Raw genomic sequence first — 25,762 nt, forward strand, 5'->3', positions numbered from 1 at the left:
TCTTTTACAGGGTTTTATTATAACTAGCAGAGTCATGGTCAATCCACTGTAGACTTTATTTTTATTAAAGAGGGGAATAAAAATAGTTAAAAAGTTGAAAAAAATAGGAATTAAAAATTGAACTTAAAATGTTTACCTTTTTATTTTTAAATTTAATTTTAATATTTACTTTTTACTTTTTTCAGGGCATATTTGATCAGAGCCCAGTATATTTATGTATGAACAAAACACAATGAACCTCCCTTGTACAACTAAAGTATGGTCATGGAAACGTTAAGCAAGTAAAATAATAGTTAAAAAACAAAAATGTACATAGCATATCAGGAAGGAGTATATCACTGGCTGCTTAATTTATTTAAAAAAGAAGAGAAAATGTGCATTTATCCCTCATAATATTCTTCCATCTGGTATCTAGGAATCTTGGGGTTTGCATCATAACTGATGCAAGGAAATTGAAAAAGGATGCTAGAGGATTGGTCCAGTGTAAAGACTGATGTAAAGAATGTATCTTCTGGGGCTGGGAAGGTGGCTCAGTGGTAGAGCGCTTGCCTTGCATGCTCGAGGCCCTGCGTTCGATTCTTCAGCCCTACATAAGCAAAAAGAAAAAAGCAAGAAGTGGCGCTGTGGCTCAAGTGGTAGAGTGCTAGCCTTGAGCTGAAGAGCTGAGGGACAGTGCCCAGGCCCAGAGTTCAGGCCCCACGACCGGACCCCCCCCCAAAAAAAAGAATGTATCTTCTTTTATTATATTTTTTATTTTATTTTTATTGTGAGAATATGGTACAGAGGAGTTACAATTACATGAGCAAGATAATGAGTACATTTCTTAGCAAGCATTGTTGCCTCCTCTTTGTTTTCCCTTCCCATCACTTCCCATCCCCCCCGCCAAAGTTGTAAAGTTCTTTTTTCAACATAATGACTTGTACATCTCATTGTTGCAATGGGTCCATCTGTATCCCTAGGTAAGCGATTTGTTTTTGCCCTTCCCCTCCACAAATTATACCAACATCAAATACAGTGAAAGCAGGGGTTATACCATGGGGGAGGGACATAGAAAGCAACAAAGAAATCATCTTATAAATATGTTAGAAACAATTGCATGAAAGAAAAAATATTTTAATACTTATCTTGGGGTTCATTCCCCTAACATCAACTTATCTGACCTTTTCTGCTTGACTCAGACATATACTAGTTATTGCAAATAAGGGAAACCATGAGACCTATGGTTCTTTGGGCCTGGCTAACTTCACTTAATATAACTTTTTCCAAGTCTTTCCATTTCCTAAGTGGAAAGAATGTATCTTCTTATTAACCAATTGTCCTATCCTCTACCAGCAATCTAACACTACTTTTTGTTTCTATATAAAATTATAGTCTACAATCATTATACCATGCCTAGCACTGATCAAAATGAAAACAAAATATACATAATGTACACTGACTGGAAAAAGACTCTAATTAGATAAAGTCCCATGACTAAACATGACTTGTAAGTATGTCTTATATACTAGGCGCCCAGCCTCATAAAATTAATTAGCTCCCTAATGAGAGTTGTCTGTTATCAGAATAACCAATTTGCTTTTTTTCAACAATTTAGCCATACCAGTTTTCAATTAAGATTCACAAAGCCCAGTCCTGATGAGCAAGGAAGTAATAAATCATTTATGACTGTCCTACTTTTATGTAATGTTACATCTATTATTCTGCTTTAATCCTCTTGCATGCCTGTTAATTCATGAAAAATTAATGCTGAGGTTACTTTATAAAGATTATACTTGCTTTGAAGGTAACTATTCCAGGAAGCATATTCTAAAGCTAACTATGCCATCTTTTCCAATTTAGCAAGCTGATTCCTAAAATGTCTAATCAAATGTTAATAGCATCTTTTTGTTTAAATGACATCTTTTTCAATCCAATGATTATAATAAACCAATAGTTATCATTTCCCCTTTCTTCCTGACTAGATGGAATGTTTATCAGGTATTTTCATTACTGTTTTCCTGTTCAGAACCGAAGGGTTCAGAGATATTCACATTTTGGAAAATGTCCAATGTTTAAAAGTGTTGAGTCCCAGCTCTGTTCAGAACAACATTCTGGGAATTTGTAGTGCTTAAACTTGAACAACTCTGGCTTTCCATTCATCTTCACTTTGGCAAAGCTGTTGTTCTATAATGGATCCTTTGGTAAATTCTACTGCTTTGCTGGGTTCAATCTTCCAAGCAAGTCTTTTAGTATTAAGAGCCAATCATCTCACCAAGTTAAAGGCAGAGGAGAGAAGTTGTTGCTTGGATAGAAAAAGGTAATTTTCCAGCCATCCAAGATAGTTATACCTAGTATAAAATGTACCTGGTAGCCAGAAAAAATCATAGAGTCAAATTGTGCTCTATCTCTTTGGGATGTATTATTTTTTGCATATCCCTACTATGATGAATTTGTTCAAGCATCTACTACCATTTTGATACCTACTGTGTCTCTTTTTTTTTCCTAAAGGAAAAATCTGGAAAAACTTTTCAAAAGGAAAATCCCTAAAGGGGCAAAATTTCTTTCTGTCTATTATTCCTTGCAATAGGCTACATCAGAAGCTCCTGATTAACAAAGGATAAAGTGTTCTTGGCTCAGGAATCTTTTGTGGATCAACTAGTTATGGTCAAGAGCGGAGGGTACATAACTAGTAAGGTTGTTTTTCTAGGACTTCTGTAAAAGCAGGCACCAATGGCGTCATTGTCTCTATCATTACCTTATTCTTATAACTATAGGCAATCGCTAGAAAAAACATTGCAATTATTTAGTCATTCCATCATCAGCTATTTGTTAATCTGCCATTGCTTGATAGCCATTTTTCCTGAGACTGTGGACATATAAGTGAGGAAGGTCTTTATTTGGAATAAGTAGATGCTAAACTTTAAGGAATTAATACAAAACTTTGCTTTCAGGATGATGAAAGGGATACTACAATAATCTGGTGTAGGTGATGGTGGATCAAAGGCTGGGAGTCAGGCTGAAGACAAATATTGGAAGAGAAATTTTAACTAACCTACAAATACTAGGATACTGCTTCAAGACAAGTCTCGTTCATTGCTTTATGTGTATATCAAGGCATTAACACAGAGTTTTAACATATACATACATATCTTATATATATATATATATATATAATTACTATTCCTGACAAAATTATCAGAATAAGTATCTCCTAGTATGTATGTTAATGCTGTGATTTTGAAGTCATTGTAAACTCAGGTAAGCTACAGGGTCTGAGAAGCGAAAATAATTGGGTGAAACAGGCCAGGTAGGTGGCAGGGACTAATGTGAATGAAAGTAAAATACTCTGTCAGTAGCCATTTGAATATAAAGCCAAATCTCACAAGTAAAAATATTTGATGTTACATTTTTTAAAATTACAGCTTCTAGAAACTGGAAAAGGATTCAATTTCTCCTCTTGGGCTGGGCACTAGGGGTTCGCATTTATAATCCTAACTACTCAGGAGGCTGAGATCTGAGGATCACAGTTTGAAGTCAACTCAGGCAGGAAAGTCCCTGAGGTGCTTCTTTCTTCTAGAACTTCCAGAAGCATATAGCCCTGCAAGCACTTAGAAATTAGGCCATGAAAGCCGGGAATGTGGCTTAGTGGTAGAGTGCTTGCCTAGCATGCATGAAGCCCTCAGTACCACATAAACAGAAAAAGCTGGAAGTGGTGTTGTGGCTCAAGTGGTAGAGTGCTAGCCTTGAGCAAAAGAAGCTTAGGGATAGTGCCCAGGCTCTGAGTTCAAGTCTCAATTCTGGCAAAAACCAGTCAAAGGCCGATTTAGGACTTCTGACTTCCCACTTGGCAAGGTAACACGTTTTCTTTGATTTAAGTTACTGTGTCTTTGGTCATTTGTTACAGTTGTCACTAGAAACCAACACAGTGACAAAGAACTTCTTAAAGAGGAGTTGTACATCTTCTTTTGGTCTAGAGAAAAGGCTATATAAGAGAGCAAGGGAAGGAATTTTACCACCAGACTAAGTCATAAAATTAAGAGCTCCTTGGCCCTAAGGGAAATTACTATCTCTTAGAAGGCATTTGATATTCTCTGTGTGAAAAATTCATCTCACTAGCAGCTCAGGAAGGTAGCTGGAGTTCTCTTCCAACTTGATGAGTTCTTTCTTGAAACCTAAATGTGAATGTGGGTACTGCATCATATAGAGGAGAAAATACCATCTTCAAAATCCAGAGGTAGACTTCCTGCATGAAAAGGAACCTGAAGCTTGAGAACTTTAACATGCAATGAGAATATATCAGCCCTAACTTTATCTGAAATTTAATTTTGCCATTTCTGTTATCCATGGTCAACTGGCAAATGGAAAATTTAACAGTGCTTAAAATGAAACTATTCAATGGAAAATTTCAGAAATAAACAATTCATAAGTTTTAAGCCATGTGTTATTCTGATTAGTGTGATGGACACCTTGCTCCATCCTGCCTGAGATATAAATCATCCACTTGCTTACCATATTTAGACTATATACTGTATGCATCCATTAGTCATTTAGTAATTGTCTTGGTTTTAAGAGAAACTGTTACAGAAAAACAGTGCTTGTGTTAAGTAGCCCTTACATGGCAGTATAATACTGCCCTGAAGTGCCAACTTTATTTATCTCCTCATGAAGGAATTACATCACTTATCACTATCACCAAAAGGTTAAGTACAGTGTGATGAGATATTTGACATCACTCTTATTAATCTCTTTTTTATCATTCTTTTAGTTTATCAATAGTTATTTAATCTTATAGTTCCTAATTTATAGTTTGTCAGAGGCATATGTGTATAAGAAAAATATATTCAAGCATCAGTATCACCTAAGGTTTCAGGCATCTACTGGAGCTCTTAAATTTCATCTCTGGCAGATAAGGGGGATACATGCAGGCTATCACGTAGAGTTCTGAGATGAGGAATGAAAACCTCTATGTTAGAACCTTATGAGTGGTAGCCCAATAAATAAAATTGATTTTTGTTCTTCACTGATTGTTACCCTTCATTTTCTAGATTCCCTGTTATCTTAAGATTGTTTCCTACATCTCCCCAGCAAATCAGTAGTTCAATAGGAACAACAACAAAAACCTTCAGGTCTGAACTCTATGCTCTATTTCCTCAAAGACAGCAAGAGAACAGCTGTTTCCAAGGCTGTTAGAATGTAAGGTTTACAATACAACCTTCAGTCGCTGGAAAGTCAGAATGAGACTCTGCTAACATTACTAGCATCCTGTCAGTGAGCATGCTCCATACATACATTGTGTGAATGCTGTGGAATGTGTGCTTCTGACATTCAGCCACCTGCAGTCTTTGCAAAGATGCGCAGGAATCTTTTCATCGAGTTTTCCACATTGTTCTTAACATTAGTTGAGCCAAGACTATGTAAAGAGGCATAGATGCCTAGATTTGAGCCTTTAAAAACAAAGGGCATGAACACACCTTAGGGATTAAAAATGTAACCACCACTTCAGACAAAGATATTTAGTTGACTCAAATTCAAAATTGATGCTACAGTCTCAGAAGATTTTAGGATCCAGCCAGGAAACCCATGGTATAAAGAAGGATCTGCTAGCAGTAAGGGCTGCAGCAAACTGGTGTGTATTTCCCTTCAGTCCTTTTAACAAGTCAGTCCATAGACTCACCTGTGACTGACAGATCACCCAGCCGGCCTGTGATTCCCTGGATAATGAGGACCCTGAAAAAAAATCCAATAGCAGCAAACTCTCCTTGAGAGAAAACCAGGACACGCTTGATTCCATAGCCATCTGTTCAACAAGTAGCCTTCAATCTCATGGACAGCTTTTAGCTATCCATCTTTGTGTTCTGGCTGCTCAGGTCTCCCATAGACTAACTTGGTTCATCTTTAAATTTCTTTTTTCAGGACTATATCACTTTTTCTGTTCATGAGAAAAATTAGTCATAGGTTCATTCATTTTCCTAGAACAAGACTAGGAAACTAGAGTCTCTGAGTCTCTCTAAGCTATCAATATATAGTATAATGACAGCATCAGTAAAGCATACTGGATATTATCACTTAGAACATCATTAGTGTGCTGGCTGCTAAGTTCCACCATGCACATGTATACATAGCATCATACCACACTCCATAAATATGTGTAATTATCTGGGGGCAACTAAAAATTTGAAAAAGACCCTTCATCCACTCAGAGATTTAGTGCCATTAGTCGAGAAAAACCATAACTTAAAGGGGAAATCTCATGCTGGGACAAGTCACTGGAGTGTTTATGTTTTAGCAAAGGATGTTGTACTACTTTGGCTTCATTTGCAGAAGGTTTATCATAGTCTGTGGAGAAAAATGGAAGAGGTTGGAGAGGAAGCAATACAAAATTTTAGAGTTACTTCTTTGAACCTAACTTCGAAAACATAGTCTTCTAGTTTTCACAAAACAAATGAAATACATTTAATGAACTTATTTTTAACTTTTCACTATTTTTGTAAAATAGAAATGAATTTTCTATGAAGAGGGTGCATAGAATTGATTAGAATAATACCTAGTATTTAAAATGTCATTTAATTTTTAGTGGTCATCCACAATAAGGAAGTATAATAGGACTTAGGTTCAGATCTATCTATCTATCTATCTATCTATATATTTATATATACACACATATATATTCATGCTTGTAAATTACTCTTATTTCTATAAGTAATAAATAGTGTAAATAGTCTTTATAGAGATAAGGCTGTTCAGCACAAAAACATTAGAAATGGTTTGAGTTCACAGTCAAGACCATGACATTTTGCTCATTTTAAATGTCTTTCAAAGAAAGGATGGCAAAAGCATCCTCATGTTTGTTCATAGAATTTACTCAGGCAACCACTATACTCTAGAGCAAAGGAAATGTGTGACAATCAAACTCTCTAAATTAGACAGAGGATTTCTATGGATTTTGATTAAATATCAATCCACCCAGAAATGTCTAATGGCCCTGTTAGAAGGAACAGAACAGTCAACTTTAAAACAGTCTGTGATAGCTGTCTTTATCATAACATAATGTGCTTCCATATATGTGTATTCATTTGATCCTCACTAAAAACTCATGAGAGCCACAGAGAAGTTGTAATAACACAGTTTTCCATGAAGAAAAAGAAGGTTTGGAATGTTTGATTTAATGTTCTTTGGTTCTTGATGAGTTTCCAGGCTCAAGCTAACTCTCCAACTATTTATATAAATAAAAAACTTGGAGATCAAGTGGTTGGAATGTTTGCATGGTGTGGTGAAATGATCAAGTTGTCAACTTTCCATGATTGGAAAAGTACCTAGATATTCAGTTTCTCTTGTCAGTGCCCAGAGATCTTCAAACCCTTGAGAAAGCAACCTGTACCAAACAAAATGCCTGAAAATCAAAGGGCCTAGTGATGTTATTTACAATAAAAAAAAAGGACTCAGAGTTTTTGGCACTCTTTTCATTGGAGTTGTCAAGCTGGAGAGGAAGCCCAGGCCTGAACATAAAACAGCTACTTTGAGTTTAAATGAAAGAAGAGAAAGAACAATTTCTCAGAACTGATAGGTTTTTCTACTGTGAATGATCTATGGAACCAAAATATTTGGAATTCTTGCACCAATGCGAGCTTCCCTGGGACAGTACTGGGTATACAAAGCTACATTTACCATGTTATACCTGTTTCTGTAAGCCATTTGTCTACTGGCACCATTTGACTAGTCTATAATTTTTCCAGGAGAATATGTAGCAGGGTGGGCAGATAACAGTAAAAAAATAAATGTTTCCAGACACCAGCATCTGGAACACTCTAAAAACCAGAATGTTTGTAAGCTTTCGTGATAAGGTGATCTGATAAAGGGAGAGTGAGCATGAACATGTGACACTGAGGATTTTTGGTTAGTATATCAGTTTTTAGTAGAATGTGTTAGTATATCAATTGTTAGTAGAATTTGTATGTCAATCATTAGTAGAATTGTAGTTAATACGTCAAGAATTTGTTAGTATGGAAATGAGCAGCCTTTTCTAAGCTGGTAATTTTAGGTTGAAAGGTTTCTTTTCTACATAATACATGGGTTCTGAGAACTCATTTATCTGAAAACTATTAATTAATACTGAAAACTATTCATACCTTAGTAGATTGACAATAGTATCCAACAGCTTTCAGTAACAATCTGAGTCTTAATTAGAGACAAATTTGGAAAGGAGATTGAAGGGAACGGGAATAACAAATGGTGAAACAAAGGACAAAGGGGGAACCAATGCAACAGCAACACTTACAAGACAATATGTTCGAAATGATCTGAGAACTTGGGGGACTGGGGGAGGGAAAGTCAGAGAAAAATGAGGGAGGGGTAACAAGTTCAACAAGAAATGTACTTACTAGCTTTCTTATGTAACTATAACCCCTCTGTACATCACCTTGACAATAAAATTCTTAAAAGGAATTGAATGATTGCTAAAATATCAAGCTAATATCATAAATGGCACACTTTGGGCCTTCCTTATGAGTCTTGTTGACTGATGTTTAAGTATCTTGAACTAATATAATCCTCTGGGCTCTAAGTCCAACCTCTTCAAATATATCAGAAAACAGCCAAGGAAGTAGAGTTGAGATATGAATAAGACATGATCTTTGTTAAGAAACTGAGTTATACTCAATAGTATGAACTGTTTGTGTGCCACTATGGAAGGCTTGAACTCAGGGCATCAAGCTTTGCTTGGCCTTTTTGCTCAAGGTTGGAACTCTACCACTTGAGCCAAAACTCCACTTCTAGCTTTTGGGTGGTTAATTAGAGACAAGAGTTACATGGACTTTCCTTCCCAGGATGGCTTCAAACCTCAATCCTCAGATCTCAGCCTCCTGAGCAGTTAGGATTACAAGTGTGATCCCCTGGCAACTGGCTTGACATATTATTATTTTTTAACAGGAGCTGCTGAGCCTGGTGCTGGTGGGTCATACCCGCAATCCTAGCTACTGAGATCCAACAACTACAGTTCGAAACCAGCTTGGACAGGAAAATTTGCAAGTCTCCAATTCCAATTAATCAACAAAAAGCTGACTGTAGGCATGGCTCAAGTGGTAGACTGCCAGATCTAAGTAAGAAAGCCAAGTAAGCATGAAGTTTTAAGTTCAAAGATGTGAACTGATCATTGATTTGGCCATAATCTCTCAGGTAGTCTCTGGATAAACAGACATGAGGGCTCAGAACTCTTTTAAAATCATTATTTCTACTGTACAAGCTGCTCACATTAGAAATGAAAATTTCTTCTGAAATTGGGATTGGGGTAAGGTTGAGGCCTGCAGACCAATAAGCCACACACATATATTGTAATTACTTCTGATAAGCTATTCTTATTTTTTTCATATTCAATAGGTAAAGAGAGTATCCTCAAAAAGGTCTTCTTGCTGTTTAACACTCACACTCAACCTTTCCCTATGGATAGCTATTTTGTTGCTGCTACTATTTATTTAGACAGAACGTATTTGAGAAAGGATTTATAGCAGTGTATGAAAACACATATAATACAACAGTAAATTGAATCAAAAAATAAGGAAACAAGGAAATTGAATTAGAAGGAGGGTGACTGAAGAAAAAAGAAAACCTCCAGCCAAGAATGAGGTTAGTTCACAAAATAAATAAGACATTCAGTAAGGTTTTCACCATTTGTTAGAGGTAGATCACAAATTTGCCTCTCAGCTTCTCAGCAGTCAAGAGAAAGAAAGAAACACAATTCTCAGCATTTGAAAGGTATAATTATAAGCCTACTAGTGGTTCATAAGAAATACAAGTATTTTTGATTTTGAGATCAGAAAGATAGATTTTTCCATTGTTCTATACAAAATTGATAATAGCAACCAGTTTCAATAAGGATCTTACTATGTGTTAGGCATGGTGCTAAGGGCTTTGAATGTATTATCTCAGTCACGAATATTCTTAGTATCACTTTTTTTTTTTTACAAATGAGGAAACTGGAATAAGAAATGTTAAGTAACTTTACTGAAGGAAATGCAATTCATAAATACCTGATTTGGCATTCTAACAGAGTTGTGCTCCAAAATGATACTTTTCTCACATAGCTTCCATTTAATAAAGGCACCTTGATTAAATTGTGGATGCCCTTAAATCTCCAACAGAACCCCTCATTAGCCACTAAATATAATACCTACTCTTTTCTCCTGTAATATAACTTTGTTTTCTTTCTTATTCTATCTGAAATTGTTGTGTTTACTTATTTGCTTATTTTTTTGCCTTTTTCTCAGCCATTTTTCACACTGTTAAATGGCTGCAAGGATCATGTTTATCTTGTACAGAATTGTATCTCTATAATTTGTCTTACTACCAGAGACATACTTAACTGTTTTTGAATGGATGGATGTTTTAGGGTGTAAGAATTAGGTATCTACTTAAAACGTTTGCACATCTTCCTCTACTTTCTTATTCCTTACAGGTATGAATAATTATCCGGTATCCATGATGCACTTAGACTAGCTATTCACCAGAAATGTATTTTTTCTATTTTCATAAATGAGATTGATGTAACATTGAGTTTATTACTTTCTTTTTGTAAGTAAAAATAACATACAAAAAACCGAGCTGACTGAATTAAAAGAGAATTTCAACAAAAATATGAAGGAAAACTATGCAGAATATGAAAAGTGAGTTCAATAAAAATATAGAAACCCTGAAAAAAACCAAAACATTAGGAAGTGAAATACTCAATAACCCAAATAAAAAGCCCAATTGTAAGTTTTTCCTAATAAGATAGTTTAAAAAAACAAACGAGTATTAATCATTGATAAAGTAAAGGAGCTAGATCCATCAGACAAAGATGAAGGTAAAATGCTAAGTCAATATATCAGCATTATTTACCACAGTCAAGGTATGGAATCAACCCAGATGTCCCTCAGTGAACCAATAGATCAAGAAAATGTGGTATATGTATGCATTGGAATTCTGTACTTCCATCAGAGAGAATGACATTGCCCCATTTGTTAGGAAATGGAAAGACTTGGAAAAATTATGTTAAGTGAAGTAAGACAGACCCAAAGAAACATAGGTTGCATGGTTCCCCTCATTTGTGGTAACTGGAAAGTACTTATAAATCTATCAGTGTGCACAATGGATGATTTAAAAAAACAAAAATTACACTTGGATATGATAACTCCACAAATTGGAAACAATGGTTTAATATTGTATTGGTTGCAGTTCTTTTTATTTTCCTTCTATTTTTCTCTTTTGTCACTGTTCTTTATTTCTGTACCCTTTGTATTGTATATAAGTTTATTTGATGGGGAGAGAGTAAGAAGCTCAGAAACAGTGGGACAAAGGGTGAACAAATACAGCAGAGTCATTCACTAGACACGGTTAGAAAATGAACCATGCAACTTGAGGGGACGAAAGGGTCTGGGAAGGGAAAAACAGGGAAAAAATGAGGGGGGGGGTAACGCTGCTCAAAAGGACATGTACTTGTTACCTGACTTATGTAACTCTAACCCCTCTGTAGATCACTTTTACAATAAAAAATAAAATAAAATAAAACCTCTGGGATACCATCAAAAGACCAAGTATATAAACTACAGAAATTTTAGTAGTAGAAGAAGAGGAACAAACTAAAGATATACATAACATATTAAAAATATAAATAAAAAAATAATGGCAGAAAATTTTCCTAACTTTCATATAAAGTAGCAAGAATGTTTCTTTGTGGTTATTATCTATTGGGTGCTTATTATATGCTACACACTGATATTTTCACTGTTTTAAAATTTAATCTTCATTACTCTACAAGGTTCTTCTACTCTCATTTTAAAGGAAACAAAATATAGACAAAAGTAAGTCACAAAAGCTACATCAAACATGAAGGAAGTATAAGAAGAATTGGAACTTACACACTGATACATTATGGCCATTTTTAGCAACTCCCAATGTTTTCCCCACCTTGTTAATTTTTTTTCACTATACTCACTAAATCCCTTAGTGTAAGTAATACATTTGTAACAACAATGAATCCACACAACTAAAGCAAAGTTCTTGGCTCATTAGGCCAATTCTTCTGTATTCTTTCCAATTCCCTGTTTGCATCTAGATTTTCTTATTTGGTTCAAGTATCTAAGAATTGTTTAAGACTACACTAAGTTTACTAGAAGGCCCAGAGCTTTCTCTCAAAAAGGTTACAGCCAGATCTATGGTTTATACCCTCTTGAATAGAAAATGAAGAGTTAGGAAGCAGACTTTGATTGGCATAATAACCTAATATTAGATGCACTGCTGGTTGTGATTACCAAAAGAATTTATGCAGTGTAGCATCTGCATTTCCATGTGTTCCTTTTCTGGTATTCTTTCCCTGAACAGTGACAGTGACACCTCTTCTTTTCTGTGTCCATTCTCATATGCCCCTGAAGTATTATCTGCCATATCTAGGTCTGTGGGTACTTCTGAGACCTGGAGTTTTGGTGTTGACTTTATCTGGATTAAATGCTTACATTCCAATGGCTGATTAGCATCTTGTTTTTCAACATGGCTCAGGAAAAACAAAAAACTCCCAGAGACTTATAGCTTTTATGTTTTAATGAAATAAAAAAGGAACAAATTGCTGGGTGTTGGTGGCTCATGATAATAATCTTAGCTACTTAGGAGGCTGAGATCTGAGGGTTGTAGTTTAAAGCCAGCCCCAGCAGGCATGTCTGTGGGACTCAATTAACCATGAGAAAACTGGAAGTGGAGCTGTGGCTCAAAGTGGTACTAGCCTTGAGCTAGCTCAGGGATTGTGCCTAGGCCTTGAGTTCAAGCCCTACAACCAACAGCATGAACAAAATCATCTCTATAATCCATATGGATTGTATTGAAAGAACTAAAGCATTTGCTTAATAAAGACAATCACATCATACGAGGCTAGTGCCTAATGTCTACAAAGCCCAATAAAATTATCTATTAACAGGGAAAGTTTACAATCATATATTGTATAGTAGCAAAATAGTACACACAATTTAGAGGGATATATGATTAGAGAGAAATAAAGAAAGAGGTAAGGAAAAAAGGGATAAAGTTACTGATGGAGGGAAAAACCACAGGATAAATATAGAGAATTACCAGCTCCAAGTAAATATTTGCTCCAAAGGAAACACACATACTTTGTTTATCTGTATTCTATTTTTGACATTATTGTAGATATCTTTGGATTAAGAAAAGATTTTTAGGCTCCAGTATAAAGAAGAAAAGTGCTTTTCATCTTCTTCAAAGAAATTTACCCAAATAGAACATTTCATATTTTCTGAACTTAATATTCTTTCCTTTTTTTCTCCTTACTTCTTTGGCTACTTTAAATGTTTCCCTTGCTGAAGAATTATCTATGGAATATATCTATATCTATATATAGTTTTCTAAAGGGGAAAATAGTATCTTACATATAGAGAGCAGAGTTCATAGAGAAAATACTTTCCCCTATAATAAGCTCAACAAATTCTCTTGACAATGTTACCTGACAGTTGATATAAAAGGAATCTTGGAGCCAGGCACTAGAGGCTCACATCTGTAATCCTAGATGCTCAGCAGGCTGAGATCTGAGTATCACACTTCAAAGTCAGCCAGGCAGGAATATGAGACTCTCATCTCCAATTAACTGCACAAAGCCAGAAGTAGAGCAGTGGCTCAAGTGGTAGAGTGCTAGCCTTGAGCACAAAAGTTTAGATAAGTTGATGTTAGGCAAAATGAACCCCAAGATAAGGATTCAAATGTTTTTTTTTTCTTTCTTGTGATTGTTTCTAACATATTTATAAGATGATTTCTTTGTTGCTTTGTATGTCCCTCCCCAAAGGTATAACCCCTATTTTCACTGTATTTGATGTTGGTATAATTTGTGGAGGGGGAGGGAAAAACAAATTGTTGAAATAAGGATACAGGTAGACCGATTGAAAGATTGGATTACAAGACGTTATGTAGAAAAACGGACTTTACAACTTTGGCAGAGGGGAGGGGGTGGATGGGAAGGGGAAACAAAGAAGAAGGCAACAATGCTTGATAAGAAATGTACTCATTACCTTGCCCATGTAATTGTAACCCCTCTGTACAGTATTTTCACAATAAAAATAAAAAATAAATAAAAATAAAAAAGTTTAGGGACAGGGCCCAGGCCTGAGTTCAAGCCCCAGGACTGACAAAAAAAAAAGACTGTATTTGATATAGTCAATATTTATTTTCTTTTTCAAAATTACCTGCCCTAACTCAAAGTACATATGGGAATGAAAAATATACAAAACTAGACTCTACTATACAAATACTTTTAATAGCCATTAAAAGTGATGTTGTATACAGATTTTTAATAACTTGAAAGGTGTCCCTGGTTTCCCTTATTTGCAATAACTAGTATATGTCTGAGACAAGCAGAAACGGTCAGATAAGTTGATATTACGCGAAATGAACCCCAAAATAAGGACTCAAATGTTTTCTTTCTTGTGATTGTTTCTAACATATTTATTTATTTATTTATTTTGGGGAGGTCCGGTTGTGGGCTCCGAACTCTGGGCCTGGGCGCTGTCCCTCAGCTCTTCAGCTCAAGGCTAGCGCTCTACCACTTGAGCCACAGCGCCACTTCCGGATTTTTTCTTTTTGCTTATGTGGTGTTGAGGAATCGAACCCAGGGCCTCATGCATGCAAGGCAAGAGCTCTACCAATGAGCCACCTTCCCAGCCCTTCTAACATATTTATAAGATTATTTATTTGTTGCTTTGTATATCCTTCCCCCACGGTATAACCCCTGTTTTCACTGTATTTGATGTTGGTATAATTTGTGGAGGGGAAGAGAAAAAACAAATTGTTTAAATAGGGATACAGGTAGACCCATTGCAACAATGAGATGTACAAGATGTATGTCAAAAACTGAATTTTACAACATTGGGGAGGCAGGGATGGTAAGGGAAAACAAAAGAGGAGGAAACAATGCTTGATAAGAAATGTACTCATTACCTTGCTCATGTAATTGTAACCCCTCTGAACGGTATTTTCACCATAAAAAACTTATTAATAGAAAAAAGAAAGGTGTCCATAATATAAAGTTTAAAAAACATAATTTGTGTATGCATATTTCATACTATTGTTAAAAAAGCATATAGGCACATACGTATAAAAGTATATATATACATGTATATACATATATACGTATATATATGTATATATGCATATATATGTATGTATATATGCATATATACATATATATATACGTATATATGTATCTCAAGGTGACATTGATTATCTGAGTTAAGAGCTTTTTGTTTCCCTTTTTCTTCTTTATAGTTTCCAAAAATTCTGTAACTTTGTGAAGATACATAATTTATATTCTAAAACTTGTGAAGATAGATAATTAAATTATTCTCTCTCCACAAGGAATTTTAGTAGACCTAGAGAATAGGTTTATCTTTAGTATGATAATCAATTAAGTGACCTCTTTTGGGAGGTCAGTTATCCTAATATTAAGCTTGTATGATCCAAAACAAGCAGATGTACTGAGTTCTCCAATGTGGTGATATCATCATGACATTGCCAAAGCATAGCCTCTAGCATTTCCAGAATTTGTTCTTGATCCTCCTCAGTGCTTTAATAGCAAGAAATGGAGAAAGGCAACAGATGGTGATGGTTACAACTGTCAAGATGCCAAGCTCAAGTTGGAATTTCTACTTCAAGATTATTTTGCAAGGAGATAGTGATATCTGAGAAAATGTAAGCACAAAGCCTTTTTCTTTATGCAGAAAGTTTAAGATTGAAAGGAAGATGATTGTATAAAAATATTGTAATTTAATAGAAAGCATTTAAACTTGGTTAACAAAAGAGCAAAAGTTAAACCTGAGTTTTGGATTCTAGAATTTCTAAAATTTCTAGCCCCTTTGAAAGCAAATTTAACTCTATTGTTCATTTATTATCTGTGTCATGGTTACTGTGCATCTTTTAAGTCAAGTCCAATGATTTTGAATACTAGAAGTAAACTAAACAATTTATATTGCTTGAATACTTTGTTTACCCTTGAAAGATTATAGATTAAAAAATATCAATCATTATCCTACTGTCTAGAAACAGCTGCATTTTGCTAGAAAGTTCTGATCCAGGAACAAGTTAGCAACCAGAGACAGAGGGATGACCAGAATAGTTTTTGTGGAGTCAGGATGTAGTAGTTTGGTGGGATATGAGGTCAGAAATGGGAACAAGGCCCAGATCAGGGCAATGCTCTTTAAACTTTGTAAAATCCAAGAATTACTAATAAATGCAGGTTGTTGGGACCTTATGACATTTCTAGGTAAGGGTTCTGAGACCTCAGTTGATACAAGATATAAACCTAGGCACGATATTATAATTTTATTTCTCTGGCAATGGGAAAGAAGTGGTATTGGTAGTAGTGGTGGTGGAGGTGGTGTGTGTGCATGCATGTATTACAATCTTATTAAAATTTTCTGTGGCATCATTCTGACACAAAAAAAGTGGAAATTCTGAGGATGGAGTGATAAGTTATCAGGGTTTCAAGTTTGTAAAGAAAGGTAGGCTAAAGGCCGAAATAGACAAAGGAAATGATGAGTGCTTTTGTCATGGAACTTGCTATACCCAAATAAGCTACTGTGTCAATGCCATGTGATGAATAACCATTTACGATTTTCCTGAGGCCTCTCTTGTCAGACTCTTTAATGCCTTACTTGGCCTCATTTCTCTGCATGACTTCTTCATTTCTGTTTGTAAATTTGTATGCACAACTTCAATATCTGAACAATCCTTGTGCACTGTAACTTTCTTTTTTTAATAAGTTTTTTATTGCAAAAATACTGTACAGAGGGGTTACAGTTACATGAGCAAGGTAATGAGTACATTTCTTATCAACCATTGTTGCCTCCTCCTTTGATTTTCCCCTAATGTCCCTTCCTTCCCACCTCCATCCACAACTACATTCCCCCCTCGCCCGCCCCCCACCCCCCCCCACCCTGCCTAAATTGTAAAGTTCATTTTTCAACATAGGGTCTTGTACATCTCATTGTTACATTGGGTCCACCTGTATCCCTATTTAAACATTTTGTTTTTTCCCTTTGAAAGCAGGGTTTATACTGTGGGGGAGGAACATACAAAGCAACAAAAAATTCACATGGTACCTTATGCTTTGGAACTTTGTTTTAGATTTGTTCTCTCAGGCTTTTATGCCCACTCCACCAAAGAACCTGAGATGTGTTCCAGGGCTTTACCAATAGACATCTTGCTACAGATGTCACCCCACACATTACATTAGACTTGTGTCTTTCCTTGGTTTAGCTTGTTGAGTCTAGTAGTTACTATTTTTACTCCTAACTCCTTTGATACATGATACTTCAGTTTCCCCAGGACTACAGTTGAACAATACTTTACAAGCATGTTTTGTGTCAAAATAACAATATAAAAATCTGTCTGGGTACTAGTCTCTGAGTAGTGAGTAAGATATAAAGCTACAGGATTCCAAGAATCTCAGAGACTATCTCATCCTCCTGAAAACTCACCACCATTTCCTTATGTGATTCTAGGAGAACTAGCTTCATATCATTGCCTCCGTGCTACTCAGCTTTCTCTTTTCTTCCCTTCCTTATCTTTCCTTCCCTTGCCAAACTCTTTTTCTTCTTCTACTTCCACTTCCCTCCCCTTTCTCTTCTTTTCCCTTCCCTATGATCTATGGAGTAGACCTTAATCTCCCTATCTCTATGCTTTCTTTACTAACCCCTCAAAAATCTCTTTTATATTACTAGTCTACAGTTTTCTCACATTTTGACCAAGCTCAAACAGTCATCATTCATTTACCTATACTGAGCTAGAAAGAGGTTTAGCTGCTTCTATTGCAATAATTTTTCCAGCCATCCCTGGGTTCCCTATATCCTAGTGTGTGCTCTGTGGCCTGACAAATATCACATCTTGGAGATAATGTGATAAATGGGATTTCCAATGTATATTTGGTTAAAAGCCATTTACCCTTTTATCTCAGCACTAACCTCCCAGGCCATTCATTCTCCTTCTACATTGTACTTGCACAGAAAGCCTAGTAACAGCTTCTTAATTGAATTTCTGGAAACTAATCAACATTCTTTGGTATAACCATACTCATTGTGCTACCCTTCCTATGGAAAAAATGTCAACTATACCTGATTACAAAAGATAGAAGAACAATGAAAAAATTAATTTGTAGGTATTTTTTTAAAGAAATGATTTATGCAACAGTTAGGATTCTGTAAGGGAGGGGAAATGCGTGCCCTTTTAAAATTTCTCATTTTAAACTTTATTGAAATGATGTCAGAAATGAGAGAGGAAAATAGTGGAGAAAAAGATGTATTTCTTTCTGAGATGAGAAGTTTGATATAAGTGTTACAGGTTAAGAGGAAGATTTCTATACTCTCTGGAAAAAATTCTAATAACAAAAAGCTGATCTTCATCAGCACTATCCATTTTACTATAACTTAATCTTTAAAATAAATCTGTAGTATCACTGCAGCATTCTCTAAATAATAAATTATTTACATATGTCTTCAATACCTGTATAGCTTTATGCATAGGCATATATCAATTATTACATCATAGTCATTAAGCTACCTAGAAAATGTAGCAAGCATCTTCTATATCCCATTTCTAAATTGATTTTCTGGAAAAAATGGTCCTTCAAGCCAGCTGATATTTAATTGTATGTCACTCCATTGCTCTTTGAAGAGGCTGAGCATTATTGACTTATTTAAAACATCATTTCTCTGGTTTACCTAATAAATCACCATGTGCATAAGTAATGTAAGTGGATTATAAGAAACAGTACTAGCAATTATGGTTGCAAGCTAGATCCTGAGAGGTTAGATAACACTAATGTAGCAAAATCATTTATTGCTTCTGCATGACCGTTGTTCAAAAGAAAAAGAACATCTTCATTAATCTCCAAACCACAAATAGGTTAGAAGTAAAATAGCCAAGAGATCCTCATTTATACCTTTTACATTCATTATTAAATTAACTAAACAGTACATGATATTACAAGATAGAAGGAACCTCTTCAGCTGTAATTCCCAGTGACTTTAGGAGTTGATGAATATGAATATGGGTATATGATGATCACTAGAGAAAATATCTCCCGCGAGTCTTAGCATTAACACTGGCCTATACAGATATAGAAATATCATTAATATCATCCGTCTTCACTGAATAGACAAAGTACATGGCTTTTACCTTCAGAATATCTGCTACTCATGAAATGAAAAAAATCAATACTAAAACCAAAACCAAAGAAATAAAATACGCTCATGTTTTTCAAGAAACCAAACAACCTACATATTCTCTTTTAACAAAAAATTCATATTATGTTCTCAATTTTTGATTTTTATGATTTGTTATTTTATTTTATTTTATTTTATTTTATTTTTTTGTCGGTCGTGGGGCTTGAACTCTGGGCCTGGGCGCTGTCCCTCAGCTCTTCAGCTCAAAGCGAGCGCTCTACCACTTGAGCTACAGCACCACTTCCAGATTTGTTATTTTAATTATCGGCATACCTCCAGATATTGCTTAAGTAAAACCAGAGACTGTATTCCATTTGTTTCTATTCTCACATATTCCAAGCAAAAACTGAATCAAATAAATGTTAGTTGAAAACATCAATGAATGGATCTTTGGTTTTCAATACTGAATGAAGGATAGTATATATAGTAAAAGGGGTACATTTAATTGAATTACATGTGATACATAGAGAAACTCTCCAAAATGCAAACCTAGCTTCATTAACATATATTGGCCTCAAAAGTAAGCTCATCTAATTGTATTTTGGACAAAAAAAATCAGTATCATTTTGATATTGCTTTATAGGGGTTTTAGTTATGGATCTCTATTCCTTCCTTCCTTCCTTCCTTCCTTCTTTCCTTCCTTCCTTCCTTTCTTCCTTCCTTCCTTCCTTCCTTCCTTCCTTCCTTCCTTCCTTCCTTCCTTCCTTCCTCTCTCTCTCTCTCTCTCTCTCTCTCTCTCTCTCTCTCTCTCTCTCTCTCTCTCTCTCTCTCTCTCTCTCTCTCTCTTTCATGCTGGGGGTTGAAATCAGGGGCTAGTACTTGCTAGGCAGGCACTCTACCTCTTGAACCAAACCACCAACTCTCTTTGATTTACGTTTTTTAAATAGGGTTCCACCTTTGTACCTGGGCAGGTGTAGACTATAATCCTCCTATACATACCTCTACAGCTAACTGAATACCACCACACCCAGCTTATTAGTTGAGATAATATTTTGCTAATTTTGCTTGCCCAGGCTGGCTTCCGACCAAAATGTCTAGATTTCTCCACTTGGGCACCTAGAATTACAGCTGTGAGCCACTGGCTTTATATTTAAAAAATTAACTGATACATGAAAATTCCACATATGGGTTAAAATGTAATGTTTCAATTCATATATATGTTGTGTACTGATCAACTGATTTGTAGTTTTTGTGGTTTATACCATTATGAGAGGAACCATAGTACAAACAGGGTGTCAACTATGGCACCCCTGCTGAATTACCACTCTAAGAACATAAACAGCAGGGTACTAGTGTCTGATGCCTGTAATCCTAGATACTCAGAAAGCTGAGATTTGAAGATTGTGGTTTGAAGCCAGCCTGAGCAAGGAAGTCAGTATGAGTCTTATCTCCAATTAATTAGAAGTAGAGTTGTGTCTCAAGTGGTAGACTGCTGGTCTTGAGCAATAATAATAATAATAATAATAATAATAATAATAATAATAATAATAATAATAATAATATCTGGTGCTGGGAATGTGACTTAGTGGTAGAGTGCTTGTCTGGCATGCATGAAGCCCTGGGTTCCATTCCTCAGTAACACATAGCAGAAAAAGCCAGAAGTGGCACTGTGGCTCAAGTAATAGAATACTAGCCTCAAGCAAAAGAAGCTCAGAAGACAATGCCCAGGCCCTGAGTTCAAGCCCTGGGACTGGAAAAAAAATAATAGTAATATCAGGGCTAGCATCCAGGCCCTGAATTCAAGCCACAAGACCAGCACACACACACACACACACACACACACACACACACACAGAGAGAGAGAGAGAGAGAGAGAGAGAGAGAGAGAACATAAACAATAGGATCTTTGTACCATCTTGATTAATGTAGCACCTTGTGTTTATCCACTGATGTTAAGAATATTATTTATCAATTATTTTCAAGCCATACTACTCTCCAAACCAAACTACTCTCCACTTCCCACAACTCTCCTTTCAGTGGTTTCTTCATTCACTATGATTTGAGTCAAAGAAGTAGAGAATCCATAGTAAGTACTATTTATCTACACCAGCTGACACGGATGCCTATCTTTTTAAAACACATTGTACAGAAGGTGGGAGGTTCAGTATAACCCAGGACCTGCTACAAGTGTAACAAGTAAATTATAATTCAAATTCTTATTAAGCACCTACCATGCACCATGGATATGGACAAGTTTTCTGAGTTTACTGGAGGAAGGAAACAGACAACCATTAAGTAACAAAGAAGAAATATCAGAGAGTGAGAGGTGTTATGATAAATAGCCATGGAGATCCAATAGTAAATATGTAGAGTTAGTTACTTTTTTCTTTCTAACGTCAACTACATTAATGTTAGCATCAGCACCTATTAAAAGTGACACTTACCACCACAATCACATTTGCTGCTGGGATTGGAAGATTTTCCACTTCAAGTTCTTGCCCTGTCATAGCCAACAGATTAAGAGATGGGTCACCGGCAGATCTGGGAAATGCTGAGTTGGCAATCTGGTGACGTTTGCTTATGTCAGCTTCAGAAGAGAAATGGTACCTATGCTTATTTATCTTTTGTGGATGGATATCCAGACTCTTCTTAATATCTTGTGAACGGTGATAAATGAATAGTGGCTTGCCACTCTGCTTCTGAGGAATTGCCAAAAAGTGATCATTATTTCCTGAAAAGCACCCTGAAAGACATAAGACATGAAGAAAAATCAAAGATCCAATTCAGTAATGCCTGTGGAAAATCTGATAAGCAAATTATTCTCTCTTGGGAGGATTGAAGACTTGAAGGATTGAGGGCATTTACTGTTCATTCTCCTCTTTCCTGCTTTGTCATCCCCAGTAAAGAGAGAACACGAAGGCATTTCAGGTTTTTTAGGTGTCAGTATAGTTTGGAAAACTATTTATCAGTCATTCTAATACCTATTTTATTTTTTAAATTTTTATTTACTTATTTTGTCAGTCATGGGGCCTGAACTCTGGGCCTGGGCGCTGTTCCTCAGCTCTTCAGCTCAAGGCTAGTGCTCTACCACTTGAGCCACAGTACCACTTCCAGCATATTCTGCTTATGTGGTGCTGAGGAATCGAACCTAGGGCCTCATGCATGCAAGGCAAGCGCTCTACCACTGAGCCACCTTCCCAGCCCTAATACCTGTTTTTTGAAGGAATTTCCTTTTTTTTTTTTTTCAAATCTAAACCAACAGTTCTTTACTTGGTTGAATTTCTGCTCCAGGATGCCTTCTTTCCTTCACAAATGATTAAGATTTCTCTTATGTTTAAGCTTTTTGTGCTTAAATGAAACATTTTACACAATTCTCATTTCATGTTTATTTGATACTGTTTGTTTTGTAGTTGGCTATGTATAATTTTAATGCTTACAGAACTTTTGGAAGTTACTAAGGACAGAAATTGTGTTTAATGATTGTGTGGAAACAATCATTGTTTCCTTCTCAGTCTAGTTCAAGACTGTTTTCTTTGTAACTGATCACTGACATCTGATCAAGATAGTAGTGATTAAACAATGATATAAACAGATGTGATATGGTCTTGCTTTGCACTTTTCCTCCTTTGTACCAGCTTAAACATAAATAGTATGAAGGAACTAGATAGAAGGAGCAAACAGAGCAATAGTATACAAAGATATTGGTTTTTGACACAACTAGAACTATCATACCATTTCAAGGAGCCACTCAGACTATTTTGTCTTGTTTTAGCTGTTCCTATTTTAGGTTTAATGACTGCAATTAAACTTAAATACTTATAAATTCATGTTCGTGTCTCTGTTAGATAAAAATATCCATTGAACTGAACAGTATTTTTCTTGTTAGTCATTGGCCTTGGGAAGAAATAGATAATATATATGAATCACAGAGAGTATCATTATGGCAAAAACAATTAAAACACAAATAGAAGGTCTATGTAACATAATAAGCAATGAGTACATCACAAACAGTAGTTTCATTCATATAGCACCTTGCAAACTGTGTACTCAGATTTTCCCTTGGGATGCCTATGGCAAAGTAACCTGCACAAATAATTGTCATAAGATAATCACTTAACCTTCTTTCATAAGATTTATTTCTTGATCCCTTAACATTATATCTTTTGTTTCCAAAATCCTGCAAACCTCACCTAATAATAAACTGAATTTCAATAGTGCTATCATGGCAGACAAAGTTGGTTTTTTTGTTGTTATTTGTTTGTTTCTTGTGGTCAGTTGTGGGACTTGAATTCAGGACCTGGGAGCTATCCCAGAGCTTCTTTGTGTTCAAAGTTAGCACTCCACCACTTGAATCACAGCACCACTTCCGGTTTTTGAGTGGTTATTTGGACATAAGAGTCTTACAGGAACTTTTCTGCCCTGGCTGGCTTTGAAAAAAATCTCAGCCTCCAGAGTAGCTAGGATTACAGGCCGGAGCCACCAGTGCCTGGCTCCAAGTTTTTATGAAGTTCTCTATTTGGTAGAAGAGTCTTGAATAAACGCTTTTATTCAAGCACACATATGCCTTCCCCATAACAAGCAGCCATCTGTAAATGTGTCTTAGAACTAAGTTAAACTAGGATAAAAATGGGATGCCATTCTATTTCACAACTCCAAGGCAACCACTTTGTTATAGCTTTCTATGGCAGTAACAGGCTGCTTCTCAGAGAAAAGAGGAAACTGCTCACTATTCTGAATTTTGAAGCCCATCTAGGGCATCAAACTATCACTTAGCAAATTATTTAATAAACGTATGAATGAAAACCTTGTAGTCCGGAAGTTAATAAGTATCTAGTACATTTTAGCATCATTTTCTATTAATAAAATTGTGGTAAGGATAATAACATTCAAGTACCTGTTCTGAATTCTATAATAATTTATATGTTTCTAATGATGGATGGATTTCTAAATCTGAGCAACTCATTTCATTCAAGGCAACAAATCTTTGTCATTGCAAAGTCAACACCCTGCAATGGTCATTGTTGCAAACTAGGATAGTCTGATGGCTAAAAAGAAGTTCCAGTCTATTTCATATGTTCAGAATTAAAGACAGATGATTAGTTTCTATTGCTTTATCAAAAACGACACGAAATGTAATTGTGATTTGAATGATTTAAAAAGCTATTCATGGGGCTGGGAAGGTGGCTCAGTGGTAGAGCGCTTGCCTTGCATGCCTGAGGCCCTGGGTTCGATTCCTCAGCACCACATAAGCACAAAGAAAAAAGCCGGAAGTGGCGCTGTGGCTCAAGTGGTAAAGCACTAGCTTTGAGCTGAAGAGCTGAGGGACAGTGCCCAGGCCCAGAGTTCAGGCCCCACGACCGGACACCCTCCCCCTCAAAAAAGCTATTCATACCAGAAGATGATTCTCGAACTGTCTATTACATTGTGGAAAAAAGTCCTTGTGCTAAGAAAATAGCCTGTCTTAATCTCTCTAAGTGAAAGTTCAGGTACAATGGTGAGTCAGCATTGCTTAAAAACAAGGATGAAAATACATGTTGGTAACAAGACTACATGGAGAGTATAAGCTACAGAAACTAGCAATTCTTACACCTTGGTTTCACAGCAAATCTTAAGAAAAAAGAAAGAAGTAAATTAGTTGATCAGATAAAGTAGACATTTGAACAACAGAGAAATGACAGAAGTGTGTTTAATTTTCTTTTATATATCAATCACACCACGCTTTTTAGAGCTACTGAAATTTAAAAAGAATAGTTTAGTCCTCTAACAAATGTGCCTGTGCTAAATTAGCCTACTAGACAAGAGAAATAAATGTAAATTAAAAGGCAAGTTAAACATAGTTAAAATCTTCCAACCTCATCTATGTAAAAAGACTTAGTTCTTCCTTGTCTTTGAGTAATGAGTAACTAGTGGGCAGTATAAAATTAGATCTCTGACCACAATCATTAAGGAAGAACAGTTTTTAAAGTGTGGTACTTAGACCTCCTGCACATAGTTACCTGGGAGAGGTGCAAAAGTACCCTCTCTGTAAATACAACCTAGAAATCTAGATTTGTGTAGAATCCCTAATCTAGAGTTAGTACTTCATTCTTTATGATCAAATTCTGCCTCTCTTTCTTCTCCTTTACCCCAATATTATGAATCTAAACATTTTGGAAATATTAATAAGGAAATACCTATTAGCGATCAATGTGGAGATATTAAGCTAACAAACATTTAGGTAACAGTGAGTTCACTGGGTGCTTCCTTGTGTATGTATGTGAAAGGAGGGGAGAAGAAAGAGTTGTGAGTCATGCATTATAGATACGATTACTTAAAGCCAATTGCTTGACTAATAATAGAGAATAAGGTACAGGAAAGAATACTATCGAATTTTAACATTTAGAGTCAAGTTAGTGATGAAAACGTAGCTGAGTAAGAATGGTAAAAGAGTAGGAATAGTTTATTGAAGCTTTAGAATATTTATGGACTAATCGTCCATATGGAAAATTATTTTCATTGTGATATCTCCAGAAACCAAGATAAGAAATGATACTTCTGTGTGTTTCTATGAAAGATACTTTCTGATAAGGCACATTAACAGATTAAAAATAATTACAACACTG

General features: G+C 35.7%; 1 protein-coding gene across 2 annotated transcripts in view; it reads right to left on the minus strand.

The window, feature by feature from the left end:
* Window positions 1-25,762, minus strand: part of Ptprr (protein tyrosine phosphatase receptor type R) — a 213,489-nt gene that overhangs the window by 171,524 nt on the left and 16,203 nt on the right. For both annotated transcript variants that reach the window (XM_069988668.1, XM_069988669.1), the window contains exon 2: window positions 21,605-21,903. In XM_069988668.1, coding sequence (XP_069844769.1) covers window positions 21,605-21,903 — 299 coding nt within the window. The remainder of the gene's footprint in view (window positions 1-21,604; window positions 21,904-25,762) is intronic.

This window comes from Dipodomys merriami, unplaced genomic scaffold (assembly GCF_024711535.1).
Source record: "Dipodomys merriami isolate MVZ:Mamm:240054 unplaced genomic scaffold, mDipMer1.0.p SCAF_10, whole genome shotgun sequence".
Taxonomy (NCBI): domain Eukaryota; kingdom Metazoa; phylum Chordata; class Mammalia; order Rodentia; family Heteromyidae; genus Dipodomys; species Dipodomys merriami.